The sequence below is a fragment of the Ursus arctos genome, unplaced genomic scaffold (assembly GCF_023065955.2).
Source record: "Ursus arctos isolate Adak ecotype North America unplaced genomic scaffold, UrsArc2.0 scaffold_5, whole genome shotgun sequence".
Taxonomy (NCBI): Eukaryota; Metazoa; Chordata; class Mammalia; order Carnivora; family Ursidae; genus Ursus; species Ursus arctos.
The window spans coordinates 88,553,919-88,580,885 of NW_026623067.1; the positions used below are offsets into that span (position 1 = coordinate 88,553,919).

Sequence of the window (26,967 nt, forward strand, 5' to 3'; positions counted from 1 at the left end):
ATATACACTTACTCATTGCTAAGCACTTTTTTACAATAAAGTCTCATTGTCTTTATCACTTTAAAATGTAATTTTTCCCAGTTTGTGATTTTTTCTTTCAATTTTGATTACTATGTTTTCCCTTTTTTATTTGCATATAGAAATTTAAATTTTATATGGTCAAATTGATTCGTCTTTCCATATGTGGTTTTTTACTTTTCTGTCAGTTTTAGAAAGTTTGCCAATTGACCATTTGAAAAATAATCACCTATTATTTTTTCCCAATATTCAATCTTTTTAAAAATAAAGAAAAAACAATTTATTGCAGCTGGAATTTATGTGGGGGTAAGCTGTGAGGCAGGGCTGTTATTGTTTCCTCCCCTCAACTAGCTACCCCACTGTCCTTCTTCTACTAATTCATCTTTTCTTCATTCATATGGATGTGAAACTGTGAGATGTTATTGTTTTTATATTAAAAGTGCGCGCGCGCGCACACACACAGGCCTTTTTCTCCTTCTCCTTTTAAGAAACAAGTTTTGGACCTGAGCCAAGTGCATCTTTAATTCAATCATTTTAAGAAACAGAAATATTTTGCATTGCCATGCTCAGTAATTAATTTGATATTAGTTGCCCAGTAATTTGGTATTAGTACTTGAGTAATACTAGATACACTTATTAAGGAAGAGACTCAATACAATTGTCTAAACCACGTATCAACCCAATGAATGAAGTTATCACTTTAAAGAAAGGGTCGCATCTGGAAGATTAAGAATTGTGCGTCAAGATTCTCTTGTGAAAGCCCTCAGAATCCTAGGTGTCCAGCGGGGAAGAAGGCACACAGGAAGAATCCATGGAAGGCTCGATCAGATCTCTGGAGAGCGACTTTGCCCGAAGAGCCCATGGAGCTCATGAAAACAGGTAGTAGAGGACTCTGTTCAGAACTGTCCTCTTAGTTGTTCCACTAGGGTCTCAATCTTGAACAGTATCACTGGGCTTTAAAGACACTAAGTGATTTAGATGCACCAGAAAAAAAAAGAAGAAAAAAACCCGACAGAAAACTATTTACAATTGTTCTGTAGCCTTAGAAAAGCAAAATGCTTAATTTCTAAAACCTGAGAGCGGTTTATATTCGTGGGGGGGCGGAGAAGAGGAGGAGGTTTTCCTCACCGACGGTCTTTTGTGATGCTTGGCCTAGCTCTAGGCGGTACCTCTGCGTTCACGGGGTAGAACCAGCTCTCAATAGATCCTCGCTAAAACTCCAGGTGCGGGAGGCAAAGCTAGAGAGACATTACTAACACCCCGCAAACTCTCTAACAGCTCCCTTGCAGCGGGTGAGGCACTAGACCAGTTAGGAAAAGTGAAGACCTAGATCTGAGGCCTACGAGTGCAGCGGACATTTCTGGCTGACATGTCAGTGCGTCAGCTCTACCGACGCGTTACGTCCCTCGATAAAACGTCTTTATTCGACCTCCGCTAATCCAGGGTGTCCCTCCCACCCCAGTTCCCTTGGCATCTCTTCGGTGCAATGTTCCATTAACCCCACAGTCATTTTCCCACCTCCTCCAAACAGCGACTGTTCTAAGGCTTGGCCCTAAGTCACCGCCGCGTCTCCTTAGCAACCCTCTCTCGCCACACCGCCGGAAAAGGCTACGATCACGTGCTCACCGAACTTCCGGGTTTGCAACGTGACTTCCGGATGTCAGATTTCCCCAGACGCGGCGAGGGCCGGGCAGAAGCCGTGTGGCCAGAGGTCGCGCTGGCCCCGGTGCTGGTGGGCTCTGGGTGGGCTCGCGTCATCCTGCCCCGTCTGCGATGCATCCGCGGCGCCCGGACGGATTCGATGGCTTGGGCTATCGGGGCGGTGCCCGGGATGAGCAGGGTTTTGGTAGCGCTTTCCCTGCAAGGTCCTTCAGCTCCGCGTCGGACCTGAGCCACTGGGTGACCACTCCCCCAGACATCCCCGGTAGCCGCAACCTGCACTGGGGCGAAAAGAGCCCGCCCTACGGCGTGCCCGGTCCCTCCACCCCGCTCGAGGGCCCCGCGGAGGAACCGTTTCCCGGCGGCAGCAGCGGCGGCGGAGGCGGCGTGACGGGGCAGAGCAGCGGTGAGGGACTTGGGAGCGAGGCAGGGGTGGGTGGAGTGGCGGAGCCGCGGCTCGCGGCCTGCAAACCGCGGAAGCCGAGGCGAGGGTCCCGCCTCCGGTGCCGCTGGACCTATCGCGCGCCACACCCTCTGCCCTCCTTTCGTCCTCTGCCCCTGCAGCGGGCCTGCTCCCTCTTCCTCGCACGAACCTTTCCTCCGGGATCACCTCCGGAAAAGACACCTGCCTTAGCTCTGGGCTGCGTGGTAGGAGTTTCGAAGGGTTTCGGTGTGTGACATCCCATGGCCTAAATCAAGAAGGAAGGAAATTGGATTATTTACTGTTTATTGGGAATTATGTGAACAGTACCTAGTTCACTGACGCCTTTATTGCCTTGAGTTAATAATGGTAGCTTTATGTTCTGAAACGTTTTTCAGCATTGGCAGGCTTGGGTTCAAACCTGGCTCTAGCGCTCTCAGAAGCTGAGACATTTTCTTAACCTCTTAGAGCCTTCCGTTTTCTCACCTTTAAGGTGGATGGAAGAATAATTCATAGAGTTTTTTAAGTGTTAAATAAAATGAGGTGTGAGAAATGCCTGGTACGGTATGGAGCACATAGTAAACTAAAAAATAATTCGTTTACTTCCTTTTCTTTTTTAATCATAGGAATTGTGTCTGTTTTCTAGACTGTCACACTTACCCCTATGTTTTCTTAATCTTGCTTTCCTATTTCTCACCTAAAAACTTCACTAAAGAGTAAAAAACACAGACAGTTTCAAGACTTTGGAATCAAGACATAGCTATTCTCTGTAGGATGTCGGAAGACCTGTGTTTTAATTGCAACACTGTGATCTAAATATTCTCAACTTGTTGTTTAGTCATAAGATGGAAATAATCACCGCTTCTTCCCATTTCGAAATCATTAGAATAATAGACTAGACCGTTAAATATTAAGTATATTCTAGATGTGTCATTCTCATTTCTTTATTTTGACTTCGAAGTACAATAATTTTTATTACATTCGAGTTAACTGGGAGGAAAGGACTTTAAATATCACCTCAGAGCAGATGAGGATGTGGAGGATCTTACTTAACCCAGTGTCATGCAGTTTGCTTTTTCAGCCTCTCTAGTTTTCTTTCTCTAGGTCCCAAAAGAGTACTGAAAAGTTATAAATTAAATAATTCTAAATGCATATACGATTGCTACACAGTTAACTTCTTAGGCAGTAAAGCTGATGTTTTTATCTTTTTATAATTTACGCTTTAATGCTTAAAATGAGGAGGAACTCTTAGTAAAACCGGGGGGGGGGGTTCTCAGTAGTTAAGAGGCTGGTGATGGTAATTTGCAAGGAGAATTGAAGACTGAGAGACTTAGTTAACTTACACAGTTAATAAACCTTTCTAAAACTTTCCAGAAAATATCAGCAGCATTTTCTGTTAATATTGGGGATGATCTGTACATGCAAAAAAAGGGAAAAGCTGAAAGGAGGAGAGTATCTTAATTGGCAAACGAAGCTTCTGTCTGGCTTGTACATTTTTCAAGGCAAGAGTTAACAAAATAGTTTCCCCAAAGACATGTTTACAGGGCCTTATTCTGACTCTAAGGAAATAGTGACAGCATTGCTTCATTTGAAAGAGCAGAGATGAGAGAGAGAGAAAAGAGGATGAGAGAGAAAAATTATCCCTTGTGAATATTGTATTATAGTAGAAATTTAATGTCTGGTCCCCCAAGGTTGTGGTATTTCACCATCATGATTTTGAGATTTTTAGCCAAGGAGAAATTTTTTTGTTTGTTTTGACATATGCATAGGAATGTTTCCAGCTATAAACTTTTCTAATAAGACAATAGAAATGCCATCAGCAGTAGCACATATGTACCCACTAGCCTCTACAGAGATCTAAGTAAGCAGTTATTCTCAAAATAAAACTTGGTGAGGGAGAAGAAGCGAGCCTCATTTAATCATTTTGATTACTCTAAGTACTCTTTCAATTTAATAATTTTGAGGTGTCTTACTTGCAACTGTTGGTTTAACATAGATGCTTTCCACCGATAACAGCAAATGACTAATTTTACAAGATAGGTGAAGTTGGTATAGTACCAGTCAGAGCCTACTATAGAAAAAAAGTTAAAATGTAGTTAGAAGTTGAAAAGTGGTAATCCTTACATTCTACCTGCAGACATGTTTGATTTGGCCCACACAGTGTTTTAATGCTTTTTAAAATAGTTGCCAGTATTTTAAAATTGGAAGATATTATGTAAAAATGACAATATCTCTTTAGAAAAATAACAGTTTAGAAACCCTGGGCCCACAGTCCCACATGGCAACGATGAATTGGAGCTGAAGAGCAGATCTGCCTTGCAACTTCCCACAACTTCCCTGGCCCATATCAGAATTTGACTTTGGGACCTAGAATTTAAATAAATGTCATGTTAATAAAAGAAAAAAATTTACAGTAAACCTAAATATTGGTTATGAGTAATCTTATTTCTTCTCTTTTAGAGCAGTTGAATAGATTTGCTGGATTTGGTATTGGCCTTGCAAGGTAATGTTTTCTTCTAAAGAGTTTTAACTTAAGTTTTTATTTAAAGTGTTTTATTCAGAGTGTTTTAATGTAAAATCTTAAATGATTATTGCTTCCTTTAGATTGAGTCTTTGGAGCAGTAGATTAAATGTTGAATAATATTTTGCAGAACAAGTTATTATTTAAAATCTATAACTTGATTTTTTTTGAGTAAGGATAGAGAATAGGCATTCAATTTTATAATTACGAAATAATTTTGTAAGTTATATTTTAACAACTTCCATGCGTCGATCCAAAAAATCTGCTCTAATTTCCCCTTCCAAGAGAAAGTAATTTTGCATTGAACTTTTTCCTAAACATTCTAATTATAATATGATATTTAGCAACATAGAGTCTTGGTTTTGCTTACAATCAGCATTTAATGAACACCATTATTATTTTTATTTTAAATGATCATTTCATGGAAGAAAAACCTCCAGTCTTGCTAACGTGATCTCTAGTGAATATCATTTCATATTACATCAGAATTGCACAAAGCATTACATTGCATGCCAGGATAACTCATTGTTTTAAAGTTTTAATCAAGAAAAAAATGATCTTATTTGCATAATTAAACCTGAGAGTGTCAGTGTAAATAGGAACAAAATTGTGCATTAAAATTTTCCTTCTGCTAGAGTTAATTTTTCTTTAGCCTCACTGTTTATACTTAAAGCTGTTGTTCATTTGATATATTATTTATGTGTGTGTGCGTGCCACATATGCACTCACGCTTATGCATGTCACTGTTAGTATGTAAGCCCACAGAGCATTTAAGTTGGCTAGGAAAGGAGTTTCCCATATCAGGCATACAGAGATGTAGTTTCAGCTTTAGATTGTACATATTACTATTTTATGTTATTTCCCTTGCTTACCAGTTTGCAGATCTGGCTTTAATTCTTCTCATACTGAATTTTGTTACTGGTAGAATGATTTGCAAACATGTCCAGGCAATTTTTTTTTACTGCTAGAATGGGAAACATAAAATAATGCATGATTCTTCAAGCAAGAATAGTTTCAGATACACATATTGTTGTAATTTAAGTTTTGGCTATTATATGTATGTGTGTGTATACACACAAAAATTATATATATAAATTATATACTATATTTTATATATTTATATTTTATTTACTTACATTTATTTATATATTTTATATCTATATATAAAATATAGATATTATATATAAATTATTCTTTTATAGTCTCTTTACAGAAAATGTACTGGCCCATCCTTGCATTGTTCTCCGCCGCCAGTGTCAGGTAAGTGAACTTTTCTGTGACCTTCTAAACAATAATCCTGACTCTGATTTAAAATACAGAACTCAGATAAATCACTGAAACTCTGTAACCCTTATTCCATGTGAAATGTACCAGAATCTATAATATATATCAGTCTCAAACTTTTTGATCTTCAAAACTCTTAAGTCGTAAAAATTGGTTTTGAAAGAAAAATGCCTAGCCTTATACACATATGTATTGAAAATGGGGTATTTTATATTTTTTTCAGATAATTGGCAGATTTTCTTCTTTGTTACTACACCAAAACTTAATAAGTAGTAATATATTAAAGGTTACTTGCAATGAGAAATCTCAAACCGTGTGAGTTAACTTGTTGTACTCTCTCACATTAAAATCTATTGATCGATACTGTATGTTGAATGGACATTTTTATCCATGTATGATTCTATAACATCATGTGTTGATTATTTGAAAAATATTGGGACGCCTAGGTAGCTTAGTTGGTTAAGTGTCTGTCTTGGGCTCAGGTCATGATGCCACCCTAGGATCAAGTCCTACATCGGGCTCCTTGCTCAGCAGAGAGCCTGCTTCTCCCTCTGCCTGCCACTCTCCTTGCTTGTGCCCATGCACGTGCTTACTCTCTCTCTCTCACTCTCTCTCTGACAAATAAGTAAAATCTTTTAAAAAAAAAATATTGATTTACTGAGTTCTGTAGATCTTCTAAATGTTAAGACATTTGATTATACAGTATTTTAAAAAATTGTCATTAAATCACTACCAATCCCACCAGGAAAGTGTTTCAGTATTGCTAAGTTCTTGATGGTAGATGCAGTTTTTTCAGAACTCTAATTTTTGTTTGTAAAGTCACATTTATCATTGGCATCACAAAGTGCCAGGTTTTTTTTCTTTTTTTCCTTGAATCAATAGACTCACTTTGTTCATTTTTATTTTTATTTTTTTTAAAGATTTAGTCACTTATTTTAGAGAGAGAGAATGGGGGGAGAGGGGGAGGGAGAGGAAAGAGAGACTCTCAAGCCGACTCCCCGCTGAGTACAGAGTCCAGTGTGGGGCTCAATCCCACCACCCATGAGATGACCTGAACCAAAACCTAGAGTCGGATGCTTAACCAGCTGAGCCACCCAAACGCCCCTGCATTTTTTTTCAAGATTTAATAACTATAGTCTGGCAGTCAGTTTTTGCAGAAGAAATGGTGTTCCATGAAACAAGTAGCTAGTTCAGCTTGTAACTCCATCAGACAAGTGCTTTTCCTCACAATAGCTGTCTTACTTCATTATGCAACACATAGAATGTTAATTCAAAAGATGTATACTTAAGAATCAAGATTTTGTAAAATTTACTGTTTCACCGAGGACGTTCTTTAGTGAAAGTGGCTTTTTCCTCCTTCCAAGTGAATGGGATAAAGAATATAATATATACAAAAATATAGTTTGCTGCCAACTGTCTTGATTCATGCTAGGGAGTTAGCAGTTTTAGCCGCCACTGTTTTGTGCTATTATTGAAAATGTCAACACAATAAAAAAGATAAATGATGCCTTAGTATCATTAAGAAAATAGTTTTAAACTTATAGATTTCCTGAAAGGCCCCATGGGTTAAGTGGACAACACTGTGGTAAAAGCTCCCATGATCTAACTTAATCTTCTTTGAAAATTTAGTTAGAAAATATATAAGTAATTACAAATTAAGCTGTTCATGCTTAGCACCAAAATATATATATAACAGTAGTTATTTTGTTTTTGAGTAATTTCTGATGACTTTAGAATTGAACTTTTGTGTATGCTGTGACTCCTTTGTATATCTTTCATGGCCTTGTTATTTCTTGACAAAACAATAACAAAAATAATTACGACATCATATCTTTTATAGGTTAATTATCATGCTCGGCATTACCATCTCACTCCATTTACAGTCATCAATATTATGTACAGCTTCAACAAAACTCAGGTGAGAATTAGTCTATAGGTTCTATTAAAATTATTTATAAAATTATTTATAATATAAGTGCCATTTGGTCTTAGTAGTAATTAAAGCAAGAGTAATTCCTTTTAATTTAGTTAATAAAAATATTTTAATGCTTCTAAAACTAATGTAACATGGTAATGACATCTTTTGATGTCACTTAATAATCAATGTATTCACATCGTTGCCAAAATTAATTAAATATTAGGGATATTTAATCAGTATTAGAGATTGAGTTAATTGGAATGTTCATATTGGCCTAAATGTAGGCCACTCAACAAATAATAAAATGATAGGAATTAACGTAGTTGTAGTTCTCTACTAAAATGTCTTAGAATAATGCCTTATTGGAAAATATCAGTAAACATTTAACATCAAGTTTTATTAAGACCTTTTCTGTGTTTCTTATTTAGGCATTAATAGAAATAACAATAAATTTTGTTCATTTTAGGGACCAAGGGCCCTTTGGAAAGGAATGGGAAGTACGTTTATTGTCCAGGGAGTCACACTTGGAGCAGAGGGAATAATAAGTGAATTCACACCTTTACCAAGGTACCTTTTTGGCATCTTTTCAATATTAGCTTTGTATTAAATTTTAACAAAATATGATAGTTTCTAAAAATTCCTTGAATTTGAAAACTTGCCTGACATAGCTAAGAGAAGAAACAGAGACTAAAATTAGTTCTGTCTTATTGAATTAGTATGTGATAAAGAAACCGCTTCCTGGTCTAGTGTCTATTGAGATAGGTCTTTCAGCGCCTACTGCTAAGTTTCAGCAAATGTCTACTAAGGAACAAATATGAGTACGTGAGTAATTCTTACTGCTTAAGTAGCCATTTGGGTGAAGGAGACACATGTAAGCAAATTATAGTAGTACATCAAGATTAGGGCTATGATTAAAGAAACCCCTTTCAGTGCCCAGGGGACACTTTGCATGAAGTTGTTGGCAAAGATTTCAAAAAAGAACTGAAACCTGAGCTTTATCTTCAATTATTGGTAGGAATTGACTTGGCAGAGAAGGAGAGCATTCCAAGTAGAAGTGACAGCATGCCCAATTTAATGGAAATTGGAGGGTCTGGGTAATAGAAGTCTTGTGCTTGGAATATTGAGCATTTATGGAGTAGAGTAATAGGAAAAGAGGCTGAGATGCTAGACTGAAGCATGGTCATGCCTTTGTAAGGGACTTTGGCTTTATTCTCTATGGAGTTGGGATCTAAGGTGTTTGTTTCAATATATGGGTTCTTTTATCAAGGATTTATTCAAGTGGCAGTGTAGCATGAAAAAGCAGACTGGTGGGGGCGCCTGGGTGGCTCAGTCGTTAAGCATCTGCCTTCGGCTCAGCACCTGATCCCAGAGTCCTGGGATCAAGCCCCACATTAGGCTCCTCCACTGGGAGCCTGCTTCTTCCTCTCCCACTCCCCCTGCTTGTGTTCCCTCTCTTGCTGGCTGTCTCTCTCTCTGTCAAATAAATAAATAAAATCTTAAAAAAAAAAAAAAAAAAAAAAAAAAGCAGACTGGTGTAGCCAGAGACTTGTGGAGAACTGTTACTCTAGGCCAGACTGAGAGGGATCTGAAATGTGGGACAGAACAGAAAGAGATAGATGTTTCTGAAGTCTAATAGGTAATTGGTGCTAGACTGGGGATCAGGGGATGGGAGAGTTTTCATCAGTGATAGATTTCTAGACTGGAGAATACAAGAAGAAGTTGGAGTGGGAAAGAAGATGAGAAATTTAACTTTCAACAGATGAAGTTTGAGGTTCCTGCAAGACATCTAGGAGGACATGTCTAATATGTGGTTGGCATCGTGGATTGTGGTCTTAGAAAAACTTTGAAGCTGGAGGCATAGCTTTGAATGTTCTGGCATAAAAATAGTAGTTGAAGTATTAGGATGGATGAATTTCCCTCAGGAGAAAGTGTACACTAAATGACAGAAAGTGGACCAAGGACAGTATTCTTGGTGATGTGTGAAGCACATGTGTATGTGGATATGTGGGTAGGAGGGTAGTTGAGGACAGTTGTAAGAGATACTCAACAAAACCCATTGAACATAGCAGGAAACGAGGGTAATAGTGGCCTAGAAGCCAAGAGAAGAAAATTAGAATTGTAGATATGTTTGGAGGGAGAGGGAAGAGAAATTAGGGAAACTTGCTTCTGTGTCTCTTTGCTCTCTGAAATAGAATATAACATCATTAGGTGAAAGAAGGATGAGCATTGGGGTCAAAGTAGAAAAGCCTGAGAAGAATGATACACATTTGAGACAGTCACAGTATGCGTAACAGGAAGGGAACCTTACAAGGAGTATATATGAAAGGAACATTAATAGATAATAGTGGAAATCATAAATTGTTTTAGGTACTATTTGGCAGGACTCTGACTTTCTGTATCAATGCTGTATTCCAGAGATAGCATCGAAGACTTTGGTTTGTTATCCAAAGTTCGTCCCTGGCAGATTGAATTTTTTGCATTGACTAGAAAGTGAGGTAGTTGAAGGTATAGCCACTAGTGTCTCAATCTTGGGATTCAGACTTTACAGGGAATGAAATGAAGGCAGGAAAGACTGAAATCAGGCTTTTTGCCAATGTGATTGCTCTCAAAGGACATCATAGTCAGAGTTCTTTAACACAGCCTTACTAAGTGTTAAAATCAAAACAAAACATTTGGCCAGCTAAAAGTTTCCCCTTTCATACTTAAAAATCTGAATTTCTGTCCTTGACTAAGTTTACTCACTCTATTGCTTTTTATATCGTAGGATAAGATCAAAAGTTAGTACTTGTCATCAGATGTTCTTGAAATTCTCTCACAAACAGAATTTTATAAAGATTTAATAAAATTCAGAAATTTCTATATAATGAAGTGTAAAGAATTCTGTATATTTGCAGTCAGGATACTGTTGGTCTTGGCTATACCACTTTTTACTTCTGGGACTTCAGACAGGTAATGCTATTTCTTTAACACAGAGATGAAATAGTACCTTTAACTTAAGGTTTAAGGGAAGGAAAAAGGAATGGGAAGGGGAAGGCACAGAATTTCATTAAATTTTATTACCTTCCTTACTCTATAGACCTATAGGTATGTCAGTTATATGGGTATATACTTTCTCTTGGTCATTTTGGATCTTATTGAGGAAGACACAAAAGGCTATCTTTGTTGTACTCTACTTGGATAATTTTTCAGATAAATCCCACTCATTAATTCACTTCCTGAGTACCTACTATGTGCTAGGTTCTGTGCTGGAAATCAGGTATATAGTGAGAAGAAACAAAAGGTTTCTATGACCATAAGGCTTAGAAGCCTGTATAAGGGACATACATTAAGTACAATAATCCCATTAATGAATAAATAATTACAAATTGAGATTTGTTCCCTGAAGGAAAAGAAGAGATTCTTTGAGATTAGTAAGGCGTTAGGAGCAGTGCGTCTAATAAAACTTGAGCTGGCATCTGAGTGGTGGTTAGGAGGCTCAGACCAGTCTGTGTGAAGACAGTGTTGCAAGGGGAGCATGGAGAATTCAGGTAAGTGAGAGAAGGCTCACATGGCTGAAGCTTGGAGAGCAAGAGGGAGAGCCGTGGGACAGAATGTGAGAGAGAGGTAAGAGCCAGGTTGATGCATGGCCTCGTAGGCCACTTTAAGGATGTTGAAGTGTTTTAAGGAGAGGTCAGTGACATGATCAGATTCATGTTTTTAAAGGGTCACTGTAAATGAAGATGAGAAGATTATGGGAGGACCAAAGTGGATAAGAGGACACATGTTCATGTGCTACAACAGTAATCTAGGTGACAAGTAATTGTAGCTAGGACCAGGGTGGCATCTCCTGAGATGGATCTAAGTGGATTCTTTTGAAATGCATTTAGGTAAAGCTAATGGTACTTAGTGATGGACTAGGATGGTAGGTGATAGAGGAAGAGCTGTCCTGGATGACTTCTAGGATTTTGGCTTATGTAACTGGATGTCAAATGAAGCCATTCTCTGAAGTACAGTGTAAACTTTTTTTAAATTCTGTTTTTGGGCAGGGTTGACCTTTCTTGAGGGAAATCAAAGTCATAGCAGACAAGTCAGCAAAGCAGCAAAAAGTGATTCACAGAAGTTACCACCTGAGGAGAATGAGCTTGGGGGTCTCCTAGACTGAGGTTCCTTAATTGCACAGCGATCACTAGGTAGAACGGGTGAGATAGTATGGATTCACCAATATTTAGATTTTTATTTTCATTTTGATCATATCTGAGAGAAAAAGAGCAAGTCTGTAGTGCCCATGATGTCACCATGGTTAGAGTTTTACAGTATTACTACTTTCAAAAAAAAAGTATATAACCCAAGATCATCATCCGTGATCTTTCTTTAGTGCTCTGATTCCTCCCCAATCTTTCCCCAAATCTTCTCCCAGGTGGAGTGATTGAGACTATGTATACCCTTTACTTTCCTGTGTCATTTCTCATATTAACGTAAGGAGCACCTGTAACCAATGCAACCTATGTATTTCAGTCTCTCACAAAACCCATATGGTTAACCTCCAACTTCATTTGCCGCATCTCACATTTGTATTATACCAGTACAGTAACATCTTACAGTTTCTCATCGTGTTTTTTGTTTCTCCTAACCACCCTTCTGAATTCACTGACTTTGAACATGTTCTGTTTTTTTTTTAAGGATTTTATTTATTTATTTGAGAGAGAGTACAAGCACAAGCAGGGGGAGAGGCAGAGGGAGAGAGAAAGGGAGAAGCAGGGAGCCCAATGTGGGGCTAGATCCCAGGCCACTGGGATCATGACCTGAGCCGAAGGCAGATGCTTAACCGACTGAGCCACCCAGGTGCCCCTGAACATAGTCTATTTTAAACACAATGAAATCTTCCTCTAATTTAGTAGATTTCCTTTCTGATTAACTGTTACTAAGTAGGGACCTCTAAAAGAGTCTGAGTAGGGAACAAAGATCTTTAGCTTGATTTTGGACAAGTTCATTTTTAGACGCTTTGCCATACCCAGGTGGAGTGACAGATGATATACATGATTGACATACAGAGAAATCTAAACTGAAGCTAATGGATTTGGGAGGTTTTGAAAGCATTTATCTTGGATAACATTACATCAGGAAGGAGCATAAAATATAAAGTAAGAAGAGGGCCCGAGTCTTTAGGAACTCTAGGATAGGTGGCTGGGTTAAGAAAAATCCCCCTTCAAAGGAGTCAAAAGTAGAGACTAGAGGGGGTGAGAAAAATCCAGAAGAATATGGGATAGTGGAATACAGGGGCAGAGAGGGCTTCAAGAAGGGAGGAACCTGAGGGCATGTTGGCTGTTGAAGGGGAAATAAGGTATATCCAGCTCCCAGTGCTCATCACAAGTGCCTTCCTTAATACCCAGCACCTATTGAACCCATCCCCCTGCCCACCTTCCCTCCAGTAACCCTCAGAATTAAACATGTCCATTGGATTTAGTGACATAGAGGTCATGGGGGCCTTGGCAAGAGTTGTTCTTTTGAATAATGGGGTAGATGCCAATTTGGAGTGGGTTCAGAGGTGAATGGGAAGTTAGGACATGGAAATAGCAAGTGTAGAAATTTGGCTGTGCAGAGGAAAGATGAAGAGAAGCAGCTGGAAGATGGGTTTTGGTTGAGGGGAGATTTTTTTTAGGAGGGCAGTTATCTGAACATGTGAAAATGAGAGAATGATAAGGGAACACTGTTTAAAAATAGTTATTTAAAAATTTTGTTGCTTTTTTGTATTGATTATGCATGGAAGCATGCATCTCAATCTGTCAAATAGAGGACTATTTTAAGAAAAGCAAGTCATTTCTCTTAAATTTGTTGCTCTTTTTCAAGGGCAGGTTGTGCTTGTGAAAGTAGTGAGTTAAATACATTTACCCCTGTTTTCATATTGATAATGAAATATAAAGAGGTTTGATCACAAGTAGATTTTTATATTACTCTCTTTCTTAAAGCATTTCAGTGTGCTAATTTAAATTTCTAGCACTGTGGCAATAAGTTTTACCCACAGATAGAGATACAAGGAAGAGAGTCTCATTTTTTATACTTAATTCTAAATTTCATTTTTCTTACTTTTAATAATCTTACTGATATTAAGAATTGACAGTAGTAATTAGTATTGTATTCAAAGGCAAAGTAGCCCAGTCCTTACAGAAATGCTGATCACAGACCCATCTGTCTCTAATGTTAATGATGGTTTCATCCTTAAAATCACTGTCGTAATGCCCTGTGATAATACTCTCTGGGGCTATGGTAAGAGTAACAGCAGTACCCAGATGATTTGCAGACCATGTAGCATATGTTGTTTTAGAATCATAAAGTCACTGTCAAAAAGACGGGAATCCTAATCTTTTTTATATTTTTCATCCAAATCATTGGTGGTCATTTCAGCTGTATTTCTCTGTGATTGTTCAGGCCTAAAATAGTAGTCTTAGTATTAATTTAATCAGAATGTGACCCAGAAGGCTCTCTAAGGTCTTATTGATCAGAGGTGGTTGGTCTGTTGTCTAAAAGTTTCTCTGCAGATCTTTCATTCTCTTAGAAAGTCCACATACCACCCATGTTAAAATTGTACTGAGTTTGTTTTTAGAGGACGTATTAGTGATTATTTTCTACAGCTTTTTAATATAAAATAAATTTATTCCCTGCCTCCTTAGGTTTGTCATATTCACTTATTTCAAATAGATGCTTCCTCAGCTTTCTGCTGGGGCTGTGGTGCCGTGGGCACTGGTTTCGTCAGGGGAGGTGGTGGTGGTTCTCTTTATTTTATACTTTCTTTCATTTTACACTTCCCTCTCTCAGCTGTTCTGCCTCTCTCTCCCTTTTCCTTCTTCTCCCGTCCCTTCCACCCCTCTCTCTGCCTTCTCAGTTTATTCTGCTTACTCATTTACTTTACCTTTTGCTCTCTCTCCATTCTCTTTTCTCCTTTTTGACATTTCCTTGGTACAACGTTCTCCTCTTTTGGTTTTGCAGCTTGCCTCTCTTCTTTTTCTGCTGTCTTTTCTGATTCCCGAGGGTGACCTAAACAGCAGGAAGCACACAGTGTGAGACCTTGGTTCCAGACCTGACGCTTTGCCTGTCACCTACCTGAACGTGTCCCTGTGGGTCTTCTGACCTTCCTTTCTCTCATAAGTAAAACAAATTGGACCATACCTCTCTGCTTACCTCACAGAATGTCTTCTTGTATCAAATGGGATGAGAGGCAGTGTGGGCAGAGTGTGCAGACTTCCAAGTCCTAGAGACCAGGGTTTAGAGCCCAGTTCTGCCACTAACTAGTTGTATGGTTTTGGGTAGGTTATGAACCCTCTCTGAGCCTATTTCCTCATCTATGAAATGGGGATAACAAAGTCATTGTGAGGGTTAGAAATAACTCCTGCAAAGCACTTTGCACCATGTCCTGCCTTGTAGGTACTCAGAAAGATCAGAATATAATAAAGGTCACACAATGTCATCATAATAAGGAAAGGCACTTTGGAAATTTGGTGCTACACATATGTCGTGTGTCATTCATTCTGCATATAGTTACTTAATTTTGTTTTGTTTTTAAATTCTCATCCTTTTTCATGCTTTTTCTTCCTTTATCTTGTTCCTTGTTTCCCTTTCCCCTCCCCAACTAGTCTTTCTTCCCCAGCCTGTCATTTTTATATCTTCTCCTTGAAGTTTTCATGTTCCTCCTTTAAGTTTTAAGTTTTTTATAATAAGTGGTAGCTTTTCCTCTTCTGTCAGCCCCTTCTTTGGGCACACAGAAAAGCACTTAGTACGTTTTTTCTTTTTAAACCGTCATAATTGTTTGAAGTATGTCCCAGAAAAGAAAATATTCACCATTAGAATATATTCTCCTATGGATTTTTTTAAAAAATGATAATCAATTACCTTTTTGAAAGTCAGGCTAATTCAGAATGTTGTAAATAACATGGCTTCTGTTTTGTTGAAATTTATTTTTTAGGGAGATTTCACATAAATGGAATCCTAAACAAATAGGAGAACACCTTCTACTAAAATCGTAAGTATCAAAAGTGTACTTATATTGAAAATTTGCATTAATTTTGTAGTGTTAGGACTGAAAAATCTTAATTCAGCAAAGAAAATTAGGGCAATAAAATATTTGTGGGACTAGAACTTCAAAAGACAGTTAACATAGAGTTAAGGAATAAAATCCTGAAATATATGTTATCTTTAAAATAAATCTTTCTGATTTGAAAGGCTGAAATCACAACCTGATTTCTCTGTGTTCTTAGGAAGTTAGCAAAGGTCTTCAACTTGTTTAACCCAAATTGCCAGAAAATTAGAGACAAAAACTTACCGTTTGTATAGTGATGAGCAGACTCAAACCTTAGTGTCATTAAAACGTAGTCCTAAAGACACTGTGATTTTACAACACTGACCATTTTTGTAGATTAGAATTTTACTCTTCACTTTTTAATTTTTTTTGAAGATTGTGAATTGGAAATCCCCCAGCTTGCTGGCTCCCTCTGTGGGACATTCCAGCACATTATTACTTAGTGATGTTCCATTCACCTTGAAAACTACTTCTTGCCAGGACCTGGCCCATAGGGTTAGGTAAGTCCCACCTTGATGTTATTTTAAATAACTATATTTTGCAGGCTTGCAAAGTTGTAATATTACTATGTCTAAATAGTGGTGATAGGAAACAACTTTGCAAAGCTGTACAATATTGTTTTTTAATAATAAAAGGGGACTTCACTCATCATTGAAGACTGGCTTAGCTCTGCTGGGTGGGAAATCTGGGAATGGATAATGGTAATCGATAGGATAATAGTAGAACAGTATATTTGTTCAAATGTCACTAAAAAGGCAAACAGTGGAATGGATCCCTCATCCTAACTTTTAAATATCCAATTTATAGGCTACATTAGCTATATGCAGGTAGAAAACAAGGTCACATTAGCTATGTGCAGGTTGGACAGTGAATCATAACCAAGCCTACATTTTACTGGTTTAAAATAAAATCAATTTTCTTTGCAGCCTTTCCCTGTGTTATTATTAATACTTAAATTTTATCATTAGCTGTTGAATAAGGCATCTTACAATATAGGTCTCCAAAGTATCTTTAGGATATAGATATTAATAGTTGAAAACCTTAAATATATTCAGGCTTGAATATAAATTATGCTAATATATTAAAGTAGATATTCAAAATTTGGTGTAAGCATGTTGTTTCAGTATACTGATAAATTTTTTTTTTAATTTCTACAGCCTAACTTACATGGTGGCAATGCCTTTTTATTCAGCAAGTCTAATTGAAACAGTACAGGTGAGCTACTTTTATTGTCATTTTTTTTTAGTTAAATATATTTTTTGAATATTCAGTATATTGTTTCTATAAGATTCTGGTTGTATACTAGAAAAATTTAAGACAGCAACCTTTTAAAATTTTTATCTCCCAGATACCACACATATCCCAAAGATTATATACTAGGCACATTGCTAGTTGTGTATCTTTCCTTTGCAAACTTACTTCACACGTCTAGTTTTAATTTTTTTTATCCCTTCCGTAGCCAGCTGTATTCTTCATTCAGCTGTCTCAGAATCCAGCCAAGGGTTTAATCTGAATACGAAGAATCTGGGGTTTTGTTTTTTTTTCAACTTTTTAAGACCGTTATGTACAACTTACAATGTTTATGGCTTGTCGCCAGACAGTAAATTACTAATTACCTGAGCATAAAACATGCTGGATAATTATCCCAATAGTGAGCAGCTAGTCTACTAACAGCATTCTTTTTAAATATGCCTTCTAAGGAACATTTGTGCCATGGTGTTAAGTACTACAAAGGTAAAGCAATTTCCTGTCAGACCTTCGTGTTTTACCATTTCTAAGCACATGGTGGCGCTTCAAGTACAGTGGATTCGTGTACTCTTACTGTATCATTCCTACATTTAAAAACTGTAAGGTGAAGATAGTTTTAACTTCACATATACTCAAAATCCAGTTAATTGTACACCACCTATCTCCTGCCTCCAACACCAAATCCTCTAGCTTAGTTCTTGTCTTCAATATGTATGTGTTTCCTCTGTAAGAACTTCACAGGATTAGCCTTTGCTTTTCTAATTACTCTTTTCCACTTAGTTGCTTTCTGGCCTTATTGTTGATTGATTATTTATTTATTATTAACTTGAGTTAACTGAAGTTAATGTTTTACTACGCAAATATACTTTCCTCTCCGCTTGCATTTGGCATAGTGTCAAATGATATGACCTTTGTATAAGGCTGCAGTTTACAGTTATCACTATGAAATATCTTTATTTGACAGATACGGGGGGAAAATAGCAGGTAGCAAGGTAGTTACTTGAAGAAAAAATAAGCAGCATGATATACTGGGGAGAACAAGTTTTAGCTTTAGACAGACCCTTATCAGAATCACATTTCTGTACTTAAGGTTGATCTGTGAGTAAATAAATGTCTTAACCGTTCTAAATCTTAATTTGCTCATCCATAAGATGAGAATAGCATTTTAATAACAGTTATAAAAATTAGAGTTATTTACGTAAAGTGCCTAGCTCACTATCAGTTAGTTTGGTTTTATTACCCAGTATCCAGCCCCTGTTTTTCCTTGCTCCAGATTCCACCTGCTGTCTCCTTTTGACTCCTTTTGTCTATTTTCTAGAAGCCTTTCTTTTACTTCTTAGAGTTTCTCTCTTTTGAGCAGCATCCTCTTCTTTTAATAACCCCTTTGCCATCTTTTCGCTCTCCTCCAAGGTGTAATCCTTGGCCTGCTCTGCTCTTTATCCTATATTCAGCATCCTGAAGAACTCATTTATTCTTGTGAATCATTTTAACTCTAATCTCTATGTGAATTAAATCATCTTCCCTTCAAACCCAACTCATATAAATAGTATCATCTTATGACCCTGAAAATTAGCTTCCTTTTGAGCTGCTTCTACTTTTCTATTAGTGGTACTATTGATATCTGCCCCCAAAGACTCAAAACTTCAGTTCTAGTTTTTAGGAAAGTCTTGATTTTTATGTTTCTTTTATCTTTCATAACCAGTCAGTCAGATGCCTTCTTAGTTGTAACTTCAGCAAGTATCCGAGGTTTGTCTGTTTCTCCCCACTGGCAGGGAGCCATTCCCATCCTTTCTTTAGCACACACTCAGCTTACTACAGTAGCTTCTCTCTCCCTACTTCCTTCATGTTCAGTGGCCTTTTTCCCCCTTCTGGGAGCTCAGATTGCCAAGGACACTTTTTCCCTTGAAAAATACACATTTATTTGTAGATCTCCTGTAGAACAACTCCTGAAGCTCTTAAATCTGAGCTTACTGCTGATCTATTGTCTTCATTAAAAGTCCGTGATCTAGTTCCTGCATTTTAAGTCACTCTGTACACTTATGCCATTGTTCTCAAGTTGCAATGTTTATATCCTTTTGTTGATCAAGAATCTGTGTTGAGTCATATTCCCTAATATCAGTTGTAAAAAGGCAGATACATTGTAGATGATAATGACTAACATGAGTGAGTGCTTCTGGAAGCCAGGCCTGTTTCCATGTGATACTCCCAGCAACCCTGTGCATAAAAGGTAGGTGGGACTAATCCTATTTTTACGGAATGATAAACTGATTCTTAGGAGAAGTAACTTGCCCAAGGTCACACAACCAAAAAGTAGCTATTGGAGGCAGGGTTTAAACCTGTGCTTCAGAACTCTAAGCACTATACAACCTCTTTAGGTGTCCGGTAGCTGTTGCTTTTAAAAATGAGTTCTAAGGAGCTTCTTGAGGGTAGGGGAACCAGGTGTGTCCACATGTCCTCGCCCGTTTCCCTTACCAGTAAGAATAGGTCCCAGCTTCAGTACTGTTAGGAAATTTCATTTGATAAAAAGAATCTAGGGGCGCCTGGGTGGCTCAGTTGGCTAAGTGACTGCCTTCGGCTCAGGTCATGATCCTGGAGTCCCCTGCTTCTCCCTCTGACCTTCCCCGCTCTCATGCTGTCTCTCTCAAATAAATAAATAAAATCTTTAAAAAAAATCTAATGCCTAGATAACATTTGAAGTGTGCAAGCTATTGATATTTTCCCTCTGTAGTCATAAGTTAGGATTTAAAAAGGACCTAAAGAGAGTCCTTTCTTGTGGCACAATAAGCAGGTATTAACTTTTACTCGTTTCATCATTTTTATTTCAGAGTGAGATCATTCGCGATAACACTGGAATTTTGGAATGTGTAAAAGAAGGAATTGGAAGAGTGATTGGCCTCGGAGTGCCTCATAGCAAACGACTGCTCCCACTTCTTTCCTTGGTCTTCCCTACGGTGCTGCATGGGGTTCTTCATTACATCATCAGCTCAATCATTCAGAAGTTTGTCCTCCTAATTCTAAAGAGAAAGACTTATAGTAGCCATCTAGCTGAGAGCACTAGTCCGGTGCAGAGTATGTTGGATGCTTATTTTCCAGAACTTATTGCTAACTTTGCTGCCAGTCTTTGCTCTGATGTTATACTTTACCCATTGGAAACAGTTTTGCACCGCCTTCACATTCAAGGGACACGCACAATTATTGACAATACAGACCTTGGCTATGAAGTGCTTCCAATTAACACACAGTATGAGGGAATGAGAGACTGTATCAATACCATAAAGCAGGAGGAAGGAATGCTTGGTTTTTATAAGGGGTTTGGTGCTGTTGTAATACAGTACACACTGCATGCAGCTGTTCTACAGATTACCAAAATTATTTACTCCACCCTTCTTCAGAATAGCGTTTGAGGTTTAAGTTCCTGGTTAGTCTAAAAGACGTAATCTGGATACTTTGTTATGAAATTATGAGGGATAAAAGTGAAATACTGGGAGAAAAATGGATTAGAAAGTGAAACTGATAGAAAAGCCCGTGCTGATTGTATTGACTCTTAATTTTTTAAAGGGTGTAGGTATATATTTTGGATGGAAACTATTCCAAATTTGAAAACTCAGTGAAAGTAACACTCACGCGTTGAATTCTAGCTAGTGTAGCAGTCATGCTAAACTAAAAATGATCCTGGGCAGAAGGAAAAATTTGTCAGCAAACATAAAATTCACAGAGCTGAATTTATTCCATCTGACTTTAATATTTATTAGAAGTTTATTTCACCTTCTAGATTGATATTGCTATGTCATCCTTAATATAGTATATAGTATCAGTATAGTTTACCTTTAAGTAAATAAACTGTGTCATCAGTGATAAAGATGGGAAGGACTAGATTTGGCCACATGTAAGTGGGACTTGAAGAGTTTTAAGTTATATTGTGCCTGTATAACTTTTTAATGGCTGTATATTTATTATATAAAGCCATTTATGTACACATAAGAAACTTGGGATTTCCTTCATTTCTACAAATTTTCCACTCTGAGATCAGCTTATTTCATAAAATGAAGTCAGGTACTTTCTGCTTGAATATCAGAACAAAACACTGAAAGACAAGGTACCCAAAAGATCGAAGGCAAACAGCTTATTTGTCCATATCCAAACCCAGCGTTTCAATGCCAACAACTGAAAATTTGTCATGTGTTTATAAAGTTTGATTTGCTTACCTAGATATGTGAATCATCAAGCTGTTTTTAGAGCCACTCCTAAGAGAGAGAGAGTAGAAAATAATCATGACAGCTATTACTGTTTCCACGTTTACAAATTGTGTTCTGAAAGGAATGTCACTTGCCTATATATATCTGAATGACTTGTCGTAGAGGAGACACAATTAAAATTCATGTGAAAATGTGTGCCTCTTGCCTTCCATATAGTCGTCATTAAATAATGGCTTCAGTTTTTATTTCCTTCTAGTTTTTGTTTGTAGTTTCATTCTCCAAACTAGATACACATAAAGGGAAAAGCAAGTTTATCCTCATCACCTTTTATTTAAACTTGTTTGAATGAATAATGAAGAAAAAATAAAAACCTTGAAGTTTGTCCTTGCTTTTTATGGATGAGGAAAAGAAGTAAATCTCAAAGATAATAAGCAAAAACATTTTTATCAGTTTGTTAAAAAAAATTCTTCCTGTTCCTAAATTGAAGTTGGTGGGTGAGGTTCTTTGTATAATAATAAGCATTTGACTGATCCATCATTAAACATTTTAGAGTTTCATTTCCTCACGGGAGTGATCACAGTTTTACTATAAACCATTTAGCACACTGAAGTGCAGTGATTTTGCACCAGTGTTGTCCAACCTAACACTGAGATTTACTTACTAAATGTCAGCGGAACAGTTACTTTTTGTGATTAATAGTTTTAGAACCAAAAAATAATATCCAAAAAGTGTCAAACCATATGTAAGTAGCAACTCAGTCTATGATCTTGTGTGGTATGTGTGTGGTTTTTTAAAAATCACTAAAATACACACGTTTTCCATTTTTAAATTCCACCAAGAGGGGAAAATAAAATTAAACGCCACTGGTCACATGTATTTTCTGGTTAATCTTTTAAATCATGGTTTATTTTTCCCTACCTATGACACTTAAATTGTTTTCAATGCTTTTGAATTGCTGAGTAAATTTTTAGATGTTTATAATCTGTTCAGCTTCCAATCATTTTTATTATAATCAAGATTGTTCAAATAAGAGTAAACTTCAGAAAATTTCAAGTAGATAATTTCTAGAAAAACAATCTGAATGCAATCAAGTATTTAATGAAAATCCATGAGATCCATTATGAATTAAAAATTCAAGATTTTTGACAGAAGTAAGTATAAAGATTCAGTTATATAAATCTATCTCATTATAGAATCATTACAAGATGGATAGTCTGAACCACACACAAGTAAGGTTGGTCTTTTGTCTCTTTGGAGGCAGAATACAAATTAATATTAAAATTGGAATGTGGCAAGTAAAATACTAATTGTTCTTTACTGCCATTCCAAATTAGTTGAAATATAAAAATCCTTAAAATTCAAGAGCTTAGATGCTGGCCAAATGTATTTAAATGCATTTAGAAAGGAATAAGTGTAATGCATATTAGGCACACTCTCCCTTTAAGAAACCGCTCTAGTTCCTTAGCATGTATGTGCCAAAGTCAGATATCCATTGGCTACATTTTTAAAGATGATAATAGCTCAGAATATTTTTTAGTTCCGTATGATTAATAGTATCATAAATAAGCTTCTATTAAAATGTTCCAGAGGCCCAATGGTCCTCTTAAATAAGCCGGATTTTGGCCAGGCAGCTGAAGTGTGATTTGCTTGCTTTACATTGTAGGATTTCTTTCATCTGAGTCAAATAGTATGAAAGTGAGTTAAAAACTGAAAAACCTGGCAAATACTAACTTAGTATGTTATGTGAATTTATGAATTGATTTAGTACATTTGCATATAAATTTCTTCCCCTTGCGCTACCCTTCTCTATTTTATGAGCCCTTGAAAAATAACCCCTAGGTTTTTAAAATTTCTTAAAGCCTCCAAACTCCCAGCGCTAGATGTTATAAATATGAAACAGTAAAAACAAACTGATTTCAAAATGACCAAGGTTTGGGGGATCTAATAACTCAGCCAGAGTTTTCAGAAACAACTGGAGAGTGAAGAAATCTCACTCACTTTTGCAAACATGCCTAATTACTCACAGCTGTCTTTTTAGCGCTGCCTTTGTCACAACTGCGCAAAGCATTCACTTTACTGACTGGGCACGAATGTTTTAATATTGCTGTGTATTCAGATATCTGCTCAGAAAATAAAACACTGCTTTGGAATTTGTTTCTTGCAACGGGATTGGGAAGGATATTTGCCCTCAAGTTTGATTGCTTGATCTTTTGGAACATGAAAGACTACCCTGCCAGCTCTTAAGACAGTTTCGAATTAATTATTTTCAATAATATGTAAGCAAATAAAATCCCCTTGGTAGCAATTCACATTGCATTAGAATTTGAGTGATACATTGGCATTTCTGCTTTCTCTTCTCTTTCAAGTAATTGCATAGTTCTCTTTCTCTAATATAAACTGGATGTGTAATGTCTATCTTTTGAGTCATTGAGTATCATTAATGTGATACCAAGTTGTATGGCAGAGTAACAAAAACTTGTGATAACGATGAGTCTTACACAATATTACCTCAGCTAGAAGAGGTGTTTGTGTGTGTGTTTAAGTTGTTTTTGTCTAGTATTTTAAATGTTTTCAGCAAATTGTGTAATATGAAAAGTTTCAATAAAATGTTGAAATAAAAACAGTATTTTTCTCTTACTCATGCTAGAGGACTTCTCAGGCTCCTGGTAAAAGAAATGTTATATTTTTGTAGGCAAAAATGAAGATAAGGAAAAATACATGAAGTTAAACTTTTTTCCCACCATTTAAAAAATCCTTCTGATGTAACTGTGATGTGGCTCACAAAACAAGTCACCTACTTTCTAAAATAAGGTTTCATGTGCATTATATTTTGTAAGTCTTCCACGTTCCCGTATTTGCCCCTTACGACAGCCTTAAGGCATTTTCTGAGTAGTTTTGCGTAGGGAAGAAACAGATACAAGGAGGTTGTGACATGTCCAGTGTTAAGTAATTAGGGGAGTGATGCCAGCAGGATGGCAAGTAGGCAGTTCCAAACTTCTGTCCCTCCATAGAAACTTAGGAAAAAACAACCAGAAAGTCAGAACCAACTTTGTTTGTCAGAACTCTTGAAAACAAGTTTACAGCAACCAAGTGAATGCGGAATCAAGAAAAAGGCAACTTAATGGTAGGAAAACCATGGGGTTTTTACTTGCCTTTGCTCCCACTGTTTTCCTGGCATCTGTGGTAGCCCACGCCATTGTGGGACATGGTCCTTGGCTCTGGAAGGAATAGAGGAGATGTTACTTGCAAGTCAGTGTGTTTATGTGTACTAACCTCTCTAGGGGCTACTGAAAAACTACTGCAAAGTGCTCATCTGTTTTCCCTAACTGGAGCTCCACTAGGGCCAGAAAAATGGTAGGCATTGCTTGAAAACATTGTAAGGTGATCAGAAAAACCTCAGGGCAAAGAATGACAGTCAGGGCATACAAGAGACTGTCTAAAGCCAGGGAGGAAAAGCCAGCGAGAGAGTTGCTTGGGGGAATCAGGGCAACCTGGAAGGAAGGGTGAAGCAGAGTTGTAAACAGCCTGGCTAAGTTTTAAAGGGGTGCTCCAACAATCCACAAAGGAAAGCAACTAACTAAAGCCAGAAACTGAACCTAGTTTTCTATCTAGTTCAGTGTCCCACCATACTGGGACCCCTCAAAGATGCTCTAATAACATCTACTCTTTAGGAAAAGAATAATAGCTTACATTTTCAAGCACTTAGTATAATGGCCAGATCATTAATAAATGTGTTAACTCATTAATTCCCTACAGCAACCTCATAAAGTAGGTCTAACTGTGTCTTCATTTTTTTTTAAAGATTTTATTTATTTATTCAACAGAGATAGAGACAGCCAGCGAGAGAGGGAACACAAGCAGGGGGAGTGGGAGAGGAAGAAGCAGGCTCATAGCGGAGGAGCCTGATGTGGGGCTCGATCCCATACACCGGGATCACACCCTGAGCTGAGGGCAGACGCTTAACCGCTGTGCCACCCAGGCGCCCCTAACAGTGTCTTCATTTTGTAAATGCAGGAAGTGTAGCTGGGAGGTTAAGAGCTTTGTCCAACTGAGAAGGCACACAGTAAGAAGAAGAGCTAGGATTGGGCCCAGGACTTTGCTCAATTCTTGCCCTCCTTGGCTGGTCACCAGGCCGAAGTTTGCCTTGCTTTAAATAGTGACGTTGAACAGAAGGATCAAAGGACACCACTGTTCTCACTAATTGATGAATTGCTTCTCAACTTAATCTGTCCTGGGTCTACAATGGAAGAGCTCTTTGGGAGATCCTCCCAAGTCCTCACCATCCCCCTTCCTTCTTAGGTTGGAAACATCTTCTCCCTTTCTCTTTGAGCTTCTGTAGCCTCTTAATTCTTCCTGTGACATATGGACTTTCTACCTTGTAGTTACATGTGAGCATCTCTTAAATTCTCTAACTTTATACTAGACACCATATTTTCTCCCTACTCTCACTACACATACATACACATAGACGTAATAAATTACATAGACATAATAGATGTTGAATGAATAAATAAATGAATCTACAAAATTGTGTACCCAACCTTGTCTATATATTTTGAAACATTCCTTTTTAGCTTAGAATTTCAACACGAGAGTGACCTTTGGAAATCATCTTGACTAAAACTCTCATTTCACAAATGTGTAAATTGAGTCCTTGAGATGTTTAGTGACTTTACTAAGGTCGCAGAATAACAGAGCTGGTGCTGTAACCCAGATCTTCCCAATCCCAGACTTGTCTTTTCCAGCTATGTCACCTGTCTCTTCCATTCACCATCTCCCTTCTTTCTAGCTACACATTACCTATACAAATATACACTTGAAACTCTGAGCTCTGTGGGACTTGATAGACTGTACTTTGAAAAAATCTATGAATGATTGCACGTTCCTTATCTCATTTGTTACTTTTTTCATTCCATCTTTTGTGTCCCTGTCACTGGCTCCAATTTCTAAACCTCACCTTAGAATTTTCCTGACTCTGTTCTAAGGTTTACTTTTTTGAGCCAAGGACATATCATGCACTACCATTGCTTCAATTGACTTCTCAACATTCTTCTTTAGCCCTGATTTTTCTCTAAACTCCAAACCCATATCTCTAATTATTTCATGCACTTCGGCACTTGAGTTCTACACTATTGCCTTGAATTCAATATATTGAAAGCTAAATTCATTATCTTTTGCAAACTGGTTCCCTCCTTTCAATAATGTTAGCATTTTCCCAAACATACACAATCAATTTGAAATCATCTTCAATTTCTCCCCAGATATTTCATAGTCAATCAATTCTCAAAGCCTCTCAAAAGAGCATGCCTTGGAGCCTGGGTCACCTGGCTTTGAATTCTGGTTCCATGGCATACTAATAATCTCTCTGGGCCTCAGTTTTCTCCACTGTGAAATGAAAATAAGGCCTACTTCACTGAAGTTTAAATGAAATAGTGTCTGTAAATAACCTGAAGTATTGCAAGTGTTCCCCGTTCCAATCTCCTTTGGACTTTCAGAGTTTAAGTTCTCATTATCTCACAAATGAGTAATAGGTTTTCCCTAGAGCCTTACTCTTTCTAACCATCCTTTTACTGACATTGCTTCCCTGCTCAGTTCCTTTCGTTAATCACCAATGCCCTTAAAATTAGTTCCTACTAGCCATCCAGGTGTTCA

The 26,967-nt window shown here is 37.4% G+C and overlaps 2 protein-coding genes across 3 annotated transcripts in view; one reads left to right on the forward strand and one right to left on the reverse strand.

Moving 5' to 3' along the window:
- TMEM232 (transmembrane protein 232) overlaps positions 1-1,631 on the reverse strand; it is a 246,962-nt gene extending 245,331 nt beyond the window's left edge. Inside the window, exon 1 of one of the 2 annotated variants that reach the window (XM_057307002.1) lies at positions 1,147-1,631. The gene's annotated coding sequence lies outside the window, so the exon portion shown is untranslated. The remainder of the gene's footprint in view (positions 1-1,146) is intronic. The other variant, XM_057307003.1, reaches the window with a different exon arrangement.
- A 22-nt stretch (positions 1,632-1,653) lies between these two features.
- Positions 1,654-23,936, forward strand: SLC25A46 (solute carrier family 25 member 46). Its single transcript, XM_026498477.4, has 8 exons — positions 1,654-2,083; positions 4,559-4,601; positions 5,822-5,879; positions 7,744-7,821; positions 8,288-8,388; positions 15,758-15,814; positions 17,029-17,086; positions 19,945-23,936. The coding sequence occupies exons 1-8, from the start codon at positions 1,792-1,794 to the stop codon at positions 20,521-20,523; spliced, it is 1,266 nt and encodes a 421-aa protein (XP_026354262.1). The 5' UTR covers positions 1,654-1,791; the 3' UTR covers positions 20,524-23,936.
- Positions 23,937-26,967: the final 3,031 nt, after the last annotated feature.

Bases quoted from the DNA above. Each gene is read 5' to 3' on its own strand.
- SLC25A46 (XM_026498477.4), top strand. From the start codon at position 1,792: ATGCATCCGCGGCGCCCGGACGGATTCGATGGCTTGGGCTATCGGGGC. The intron at 7,822-8,287 runs GTGAGAATTAGT...TGTTCATTTTAG, and splicing joins ACAGCTTCAACAAAACTCAG to GGACCAAGGGCCCTTTGGAA. The intron at 15,815-17,028 runs GTAAGTATCAAA...TAATTTCTACAG, and splicing joins GAACACCTTCTACTAAAATC to CCTAACTTACATGGTGGCAA.